Genomic DNA, 9,668 nt, shown 5'->3' with positions numbered 1-9,668 from the left:
GGCACTTCTACATGTATTTTATCAAAGAAAACAGCACCCTCCTACTCCTGGTCCTAATATGATGGCATATGTGAACATATAATTGTAATTTTGATTATATTATTTTATTAAAAGAGACATATATAATCTTTATGAACCCTTGTTTTTTTCATATCTTTTAAAAGTTTGCAATAAATCAAAGATAACATCTAAATAGGTCGAAAATACATGTACAATACACCCTATTACCGGCAACTGGGACTGCCAATGCAGCTGGGATGACAGATGGCAAAGTTCATATGACAGAGACCTGATTTTTATCGTATTTTTGACTATTTATTATAAATAGTTTATTGTATGGTCAAGGCGGGAAACCACCATATGTTAGCAAATAAATGTTATAATATATTGCACGTATATACCTGTACCTGGCATGTGCAAACAATAAGCATGGTATCCATCGCTACTTGCAAGTTTGCTACAAATTCTTCTTCAGGCCCACAGCTAGCAACGTTTTTGGAAATTCTATGTTTTGAGGGAGGGGTGGGAGTTCTCTAATTTTTTTCTTTTCAAAATGCTTGAATTTGCCCGAGTTCAACCCAACAGCAACAAAAAGTGTATGAAGGGGGGGGGGTGGGCAAGCAGCGTCTAGAAATGAATGAATTTTTACATATCAAAACTTAAGCAAAAAGACTATTCTCAGAAAACAAGTGGAGAAAGTGGGGAAAAACAATTAGAGGCACCGACCCCCCCCCCCCCCAACACATTCCCTCACGTAAAACAGCCTGTTTATTGTCTAACCAATCGGTCGATCAGTATAATAAGAAAATCTTTGATGAATCGAAGTTGTAACCTATTAAATTAAAGCAAAATACAGAAATCCTGGGTAAAATTACTAATTAAACAACTTCAGTTGATTTTTTTAATAATGTCATACATATTTCTGCATGTAAAAATGGAGGTAGTACTATTATTATGAGGATTAATCCCCTGTTCATTTTAAATTTCATAATTCTGCATTTTTTCATCAAGTAACAATAAATATAATACAATAATAGAAAATTATATGTAATTTAATCTTCACCTCATCATAAACCCTTCAAAGTTCTTTCTATGCTGTTGCGGGTAAAAAAAAAACAAATTTAAACAAACTATCTCCCAGCTATTTAAAAATAACCCAGTTTTGTTTTATAAAGTATTTTTTGTTGTTGTTGTTGCATATTTAATTGTTCTTTTTTAATCAGGATATACCTCTAAGCTATTGCCTTAAAGTAAAAAATTTCAAGATTTTGGCAGAAATTTTAATTATTTAGTTTATGTCACAAAAACTTAGTTAGGACCCCCCCCCCCTTTAGATCCACTTCACCTCCCCAATGTGAAATACTTGCCGACGCCCCTGTTATAACATTCATTTACTAACGTATGGTGGTTTCCCGTCTTGACCATACCAAAAACTATTTTCCTGTAGAATATAAAACTATGGTTTCTTATTAAAACAAAATAAGAACAGAATAAAGTTAAATTTCAAGCGTTGCTCAAAAAAATTTGGTCAAACTGAGCTTATATAATTAAAACAGCTATTCCATGGTCACATTTCTTGTTGAATATAATAAATTTAGGCTCTTTATGACATAACTGCAAAATGTGGATAATCTTTGTTGTTTAATAAGTGTGCCACAAGTACTTGATTTTGGTGGATCGAGATATTTTGGCTGTTGTGTACGGCAGATGGGGCAAACAATGACTGTCACAGCAGATTCAATTTAACAGAATATGGCAATCGGAAACAGTGGACGTGATTTTTAATAAATATAAAATTTACTGTATCTTATTAAGTTTTAAATTTCAGAATTTTTTTTTTTTGCTGTAAATATTGGTCGTATACATGTATATAGTAGTTTCTATACGACAGTTACTGAATCAAACTTTTCATTTATTACCAACATGAACATGTTTTAAGAAGGTCCATTGGTGATTTAAGAGTCATAAACTTTGTTTTCCAATGACACGGAACGAAAAACGGATATTTGAGACTGTAAAATATGATGGACCACAGTAAAGTATTCAAATATAATAAAGTAATTTCAGTTTTAATGCACAAGTCTTATGTCATCATAAACTTGGGTTTTTGAATTGCTGGTTTTAGCATTCCATTTCTGAAATTATAAAACATACAATTATAATGGGGAGATATCTAACAATTGCTAATGACAATGTTTTCAATCAGCTCAGGTACAGACTGATTTGTTATAGAAAATTCTAATATTGGATACGGGAAGGATGCCCGAATATTGATTTTTGTTTGAATTAATTCTTCTGAAAATGTGTCAACACTTCATTTCCTATGATGAAATATTTTATTATCATGCAGAGAAGCTGAAATTTTCTTTAATACAGAGGGAAACTGATATTACATGACTTCCATTTTCTCTGGTTCAAAATTTTGGATCTGACAACACTGAAATTCCACTTCTCGTTTAACTATTTTGGTTATTACATAGAAGTTGAATGGTGACGATGAAACGCATGAATGTAAAATGCTTACTTATCTAGTGAAATGAATGCTGTAAATTTGATTCCTCGACCTGGTGACCTTCTCATGCTGGTTTTATAATTTCTTCTGACAAAAAATTTTGTAAAGGAGTTCATTAATTATCTTAAAAAGCATATACATACGTAATGTCTTCAAAATAAATTAAAGGCGAGAGTTGTCGGAAATGACAGCTATCAATACATCATGCAAAGCATAACCCAGCTATGGTAGACTGTGTAGATTTTATGAAGAAAAAAAGGTTAAAATGATACTGTTGAGCAAGTGATTTTAAAAACATAATTGCAATATGCAAAAATAAAATTGTTCTAAGTATTAGGCCAAAATTAAAAAATTGTTTTCCAACCCAGATTTTTAAAAATGGGTAGGAAGGTAGGAAAAATATTTTATTTTTTCCTCTGAAAATTACACGAACGAAGAAGCATAAACGGCCAAAATGCTCATTTAAGTCACTTTCGATATTGCTGCTCTTCATAAGGTTAATTGTTTTTGAAAGATTTTTCTATATTCCCATGAAAAATTGTGGGTCCACCCTAGGCTTATAAGGACTCATGAAATAACTGAATTTAATATAACCTACATGGGGATTCTGAATATTAGTATGACTAATGTGGCCTTGCTTTTATAAAGGAAAAATGTTCTTTAAAGTCATTTAGATGATTAAGATTAAAACAAATTGGTTTGAAATTATTTAAATAAAAAAAAATTGTAAATGAAAAGAGCAATGAAATGAGTCGGGCTAATTTTCATGGGTCGGTCAGCTAAGGGCAAACAAACAATATTTTAATTTAGGCCTTATTCACAAAAAATATTAGTTGAAAAGATTTAAAGATTATTTAAGTCGGAATAACAATTTTTTTAGCTCATCTGGGCATAGCTCAAGCAAGCGTTTCTGATCAAAGAGTGTCCGGCATCCATCTGTTGTGTAATATATGTCGTCTGTAATTTTATTGTTAACATTTTGACTTTTTGTCAAGAACCAATGGGCCAATTTTAGCCAAACTTCTATACTCTCTTTCAAGGGGAGATAATTATGAATTTGTGAAAATTAATGGCGCATATGTTTTAAAAATATTCTTCTCAAGAATGACTTGAGGAGAAAAGAGGAAAAGTTATGTGAAAGTTTTATTGCATAGTGTAGAATAATTTTTTTTTCAAACCATGACCCCCAAGCTAGGGTGGGGCCACAATCGGTGATTAAAATTTTACATAGGAATACATAGAAAAAATTTCTTTTAAAATCTTCTACTCACGAACAACAAATCAACGATTAGTCACATTTACTAGTATACGGAAGCATCCTTATGTAGTTTAGTTTAAAATTATTGAGTTCATGACCTCTTGGGGGGGGGGGGGGTAGGTAGGGTAGGACCACAATATATTATCAAAGTTTTACATGGGAATATAAGGGGAAAAATCTGATGGAGGACAGCAGGACCATAGTAACTGAGGTAAGCAATGTGACCCATGGGTCTCTTGTTAAATCTTTAAATGTTCCAACCTAATATTTTAGACGGTGTGACCGTTGGTGAGGGCGGAGCCATCAAGTGAACATTTCTACATTTTATTGTAGTTAGTGTCAGAAAATCATAACAAAGACCTCAGTCTTTTTTTTTTTTTTTTTTTTTTTAAAAAGAAGCTGTAAGTTCTCTTACCTCAAATATTTTTCATTTCAAATAAAGAAATTTAAGGGTATTTAGTTTTATAAATCTGGAAAACTTTTTCTAAGATATTTCAACATGAATTGCCTAGCCAGAGCACTCAAAATCAAGTAACATAAGGGTGAATTAAAAAAAAATGACCACCAAACTGAATTTTTTTGGCAAAATTCAACTACTTATAACATATTTTTCACTTATATCATCATATTGCAAATGCATTCTAGTTTAAAATCCTGAAGTGGCAATAGAATAGACATTTGGATTAAAAAGTTTCAGAATTTTTATCAGTAAAATTTCTTTTGAAAAAAGAAAATATCATTGCACCTTAAAAGACTTTCTAAAATACATAATCACAAGAAATTATAGTTTTTTATGCTTCAAAATGGTAAAAGGGGTATAAATGATTAAATCTAGACCTTGAATGAGTATCTTCTCTTGTACATGTGACAAAAAATTGGCTTTTTGATTGTTATTTTACATTATTTTTTCAATTCTGGTTTGAAAAGTTTTAATATGAAAAAAATATGAAGCAATAAAATTCCCCAAAATTCACTTTTTTGTTCGTTCAAATCAATTCTTTAAATCTAAGCCAAAAAAGAATTTATACGAGTTCTCTTACAAAAAATACTAGATTTTGAAGTGACCCTATGTTACATTATTGTGTTGCACTCCTGACATCTGATATGTATTTTATTTAACGTTGTTTTAAAAATTATAACACACAATAACCCATTCTTACTTTGTAAATCAATTTGTCGTGTTGATATTTTTCATCGTTTACAGCAGGTTTTTCATATTTTGAAGACCTTAAAACATGATTATTTGCAAAGTGTAATATATATAAATTGTATTTAAAATATATGTGAAATGATGAAAACTATTCCCTGAATTGACTATAAAATTTCTGTAATTTGTTGATTATAGACATAGTGTTTTGAACATCAAATAGTATCAAGCATTTTTTTTCAACTTAATTTTTAGCAAAGATAGTTAAAAAGCATCGGTAATTATGAAGCAGTTTTGTTGCACTCCTGACTGCAATAAAGTTTAAAATTAAAACCAAAGAACACAAAAATTCATAAAGTGTTGGCAACATCAAGTGGTAATGAAATTGTGCAATACTTATAGTCCAATAGTTCATAATTAAAACAGATGAAAGTATTTAAAATTCGCATTTTATCTGGAATTATACCCTATTTTATGCCAAAAAAAACTAGCTTAAATGTATATTTAGAAGATAAAATATATTTTAAAGCATATTTTCCTTTAGAAGACAAACACAGTAACCCACCAGAAAAATTCTACTCATCATTTTTTCTTTATTTTTATTCTTATTGGATGATTTATAATTCCAACATATTTGTTGCACTCCTGACCAAAAGCATTGAAGTAGAATTGTGAAGTGAAAATTACATAAGAACTTGTTCTGTTGTTTCAGTTAAGTTGAGGAGGAATTACTCGAATTTTATGACAATGTTTTAGTGTGTTTATTTTTAACGTTCATTAAAAAAAATCACAAAAAAGATAAAAACACATCTGAATTGATAAAATTGAAAAAGGAAGGATTTTAATAATAAAACTGTCAATAATTTAGCATTAAATTATACAAAAAGATCATTATTAATTAATGAATACTTCTAAGCATGAATAGAAGTGTTTTCGTCACACCACTTGAATCTTTAAAAAAATGTGTTGCACTCCTGACCATAGAAATATAGATCTGAAGCACAGCCAGATCCTGTAATTGATAAATCTATATGGTAAAAATATTCTTTGTGTCTTTATTTTCCAAAATAAAAATCAGAAAATCATATAATGATAATAGTTTTTTCATGCTTGGGAGCAAAACATCAAATGTTGCACTCCTGACATTTTTGGGTATGCACATATACTTGACTCTCATTAATGCTGCTTGTGATTTATATAAAATTTTTAAGTTTTAAAATGTATATCAGTTATTATTTTACACTTCAAAAATTCTTTTTTGTCTTAATTTTCGATCAGAATTTTACAATTGATGTTTTTTTGGCAACACTACATTTTTTCTGTTGCACTCCTGACACGGTATAACATTTTTTTAAACATCAGCCATGACCACAACCTGATTAAACAAAAGTTATGACAGTCCACATTTAAAGCTCAACACTTTGAATATTATCAGGAAAGTCTTTATTTTCAACATGAAGCATTATTTTTTATTTCACAGATCTCCAAAAAATATTGAAATTTCAAAATGTCACAAAAAAGTGTTGCACTCCTGACAATTTTAGCATCATTTTTGGGCATAACTTTTTTGTTAATTGAGATATCAACGAGATATTTGGCAGGTATTTAGACACTATCTAAAGACATATGATGAGACATAGAAATCTATTTTCATTGCCTGTATTTTTAGTGTGGGTTGATAAATATGCGTTTGGTCATTTTTTTTGAATTCACCCATAACGGGGAAAGAGTGTGCACTGGACCAGTCAAGGATTCAACCTACCAAAGCCCAAGAACTCTTAAACGTTAACTCTTTCACCTTTGTAGCTGCCCAATAAATAATAAACGAATATGCCTGAGCAACATTTCTTTATCTTTCATGAACTTGATTTAAAAACCCCAATCCAGAAAAATCAAGTAATTTAATTTTCATCTTTTACTTCCAATGCATGGTCATGACATCAAATACAAATAAGGACAACTTATTGTCAGGGACTACATCGGAAGTCGAACTTGGGACCCAAACTACAGAAAGATGATCTGACTCCTGGGTTATCAGGACACTTGGAAACTGATCATCTGACCAACACTAGGGCTGTGTATCGTGAGGGCTAAATGTATCAGCATCGCAAAATTTCTGAGAATTATTTTCTTAATTTTAATGGAAAAAATGTAGAGTAAATTTAACGTTTCTGCATTTTTAAAAAAAAACTAATCTGATTCGAATAGTGTTTAGTGCTTTCTAAAACTAACATAAAAGCAAGATAAAAATCTTTTCTGGAAAAAAAATATTAACTCAATAAAAGGATTTTTTCTTACAGATATTAAATTGTTTATGCGAAAACTATTAGAATTTTAAAATCGAATCTTGTGAATAATAGGGTACATTTCTGGGAAGTATCGTTGTTTTGTGACATCCCTATTCACCACATAATTAATAAAAAGTATCATATATGGAAGATTAAATAAAAAAATATTTTAGTACTATTCAACAACATTGACCTCTTTATGGATCACCATGGGTAATGTCAAATGAAGATTCTGTATTTGCAGGGGTTAACGTTTTTTTAAGCCAAGAGAACATTAAACTTTATTAATATACATGTCATGTGTTGCAGTCCTTCAATGTATTGTTTAACTTAGTTTTTCTCATATGATTTCTTTCATCATTTAAAGCATATCCAGAAATGGAACAATGTGTTTGATGTGGTAGTTTAAGCTTCAGACATGTCCAAAGATTCTTCTTTTGATGGTGAGCTTCACGAAATTAAATTTTGACACTTAAAAAAAAATGATAAAACTTTTGAGAAAAAAAATTCACAACAACAAATATGAGACACAGGCCTCCACCTGCAAATGTATATAGGATCAAGCAGGTAATCAAAGACAAGAATGAATGAATGAATTAATTAATAAATTAAAAATTAAAAAAAATTGAAATCCATACCCCTTCCCCCTTCTTGAGTTCATACCAGAATTCAGTAAAGCTTTTCATGCAATATTTTACCACTGAAACATTTTGAAAATGTATTATTCAAGAGGAAAATTATACCAAGTCACAAAAAAAATCTTATACTTCTAGTTTGTGTATTTAAAATAATCCTGAAGACATTCGTAATTAATAAATTTTATTAACAAATAAATTAGAGTTGTTTCTTTTCCCTAAAGTCTGGTGGAAGGGGCCACAGAAAGATCCGCCCCTCCATAGTACGTAGTACGCAGTCTAGACAGTGACGTCACTGGAATTCGTTAAACTGTTTTTTTGTTTCACCAAAAACATATCAAGGTTTATTAAAAGGCGAATAAATTTGTTTTTAAAAAGAAAGTATGCATATGAAATATCAATTATTACAGGTTGTTAAAAATTCAACAGTCTCCGCTGATTCATACAGTCAATGAATGACGTCACATGTCAGGTCTATGACGATTCGAGTGCAAGTTAGGCTAGGCCTAGATGAAAACGAAAGTAACAAGGATGTGTACTATAAGGGTGTTTTTGATTATTAGAATTTTTAAAACTTCATTCACACAGGATTGGAATTAAAATTACGATTCTTCAGCATCTCGTTTATGCGGGAATTTGTCGCGAGATTCAAGATGGAAAAGACTATGGACGCCATATTGGCGACAAGGTTCTCAGTTCCGTTAGGTATTGTAATAAAAATATAGTTTACAATAGAATTCAATATATTTTACATACATACGTGTTACCTATAGGGAGAGCTTCGCTCTCACGTGCCCTTCGGGCTCGTGAGAGGGCTCCGCCCTCTATAATTATACTTCAAGTGATTCCAAATTTATATGGTTGCTTAGTAAGAACTCACCATTTTGGTAATGAGAAAATCAAAAACTAAAATAAAGTTGTTACCGGCCTGCGGCGCTGATTGCCATCATCTGTCATCAGTGTTTGCCATATGTTAACATCCATCTGCTGTTCAAGACAGCCAAAAGATCTTGACTCACCAAAATCAAGCGCTAGCAGCACACTTATTAAACAATAAAGACTATCCACATTTCGCATTAAGAGCCTAAGTTTATTATTTAGATACAAAAAGAAATGTGACCATGGAATAGCTGTTTTTGTAAGCTCACTCAGTTAAACCAAATTTTCTCAAACAACGCTTGCAATTTAACTTTATTCTGTTCTTATTTTGTTTTCATAAGAAATCATAGTTTTATATTCTACAGGAAAATAGTGTATGGTATGGTCAAGACGGGAAACCACCATATGTTAGTAAATGAATGTTATAAATAGTCAAAAAATACGATAAAAATCAGGTCTCTGTCATAGCGAAAAACGTCTGTCATCCCAGTTGCATCGGCAGTCCCAGTTGCCGGTAATAGGGTGTGTTGTACATGTACATGTTCTGTTCTGTACAATATCATCGATGTAGGCGACCCATCCCAGATAGGACAAGGAGATATATATACATGTCTCGGGGAAAAGAATTACCTTGAACTACAAAACTTTCTTCGTGTGTTACTCGAACTGAAATCTTTTTGGACTCAGACTCTACAATAAAAAGATGATCATATTAATATATATTCAAAATCTTACGCTTACGGAAGCAGACGAAATTCCTTATATTTGCAGCAGGCTCTTCTATATCAACATTGTCATAAGTGAAAATGGCTGGATTCGAAAATTAATAAATTTTCATTTAAAAATATATATATATTACATATATTACCAAGTATCAACAAAGTATGAAAGGCAATGAGTAATTTTTTGATGCATATGCCTATTTTCATTTCATAGTACTCATAGGAAA

At 30.9% G+C, this 9,668-nt stretch overlaps 1 protein-coding gene across 1 annotated transcript in view; it reads right to left on the bottom strand.

Annotated features, from left to right (window-relative positions):
- The window catches only part of LOC133193482 (uncharacterized), a 31,270-nt gene extending 21,604 nt beyond the window's left edge, over window positions 1-9,666 (bottom strand). Inside the window, exons 1-2 of the mRNA XM_061329451.1 lie at window positions 9,588-9,666; window positions 9,350-9,409 (exon numbers count right to left, since the gene is read on the bottom strand). Coding sequence (XP_061185435.1) covers window positions 9,350-9,409; window positions 9,588-9,648 — 121 coding nt within the window. The 5' untranslated portion in view covers window positions 9,649-9,666. The remainder of the gene's footprint in view (window positions 1-9,349; window positions 9,410-9,587) is intronic.
- Window positions 9,667-9,668: the final 2 nt, after the last annotated feature.

Source organism: Saccostrea echinata, unplaced genomic scaffold (assembly GCF_033153115.1).
Source record: "Saccostrea echinata isolate AGI-Se365-2 ecotype Australia unplaced genomic scaffold, CSIRO_AGI_Sech_v1 ptg000027l, whole genome shotgun sequence".
In the NCBI taxonomy this organism is placed as follows: Eukaryota; Metazoa; Mollusca; class Bivalvia; order Ostreida; family Ostreidae; genus Saccostrea; species Saccostrea echinata.
The sequence above is the reverse complement of the archived record's forward strand: the minus strand, read 5'-3'. Positions and strand labels throughout refer to the sequence as shown.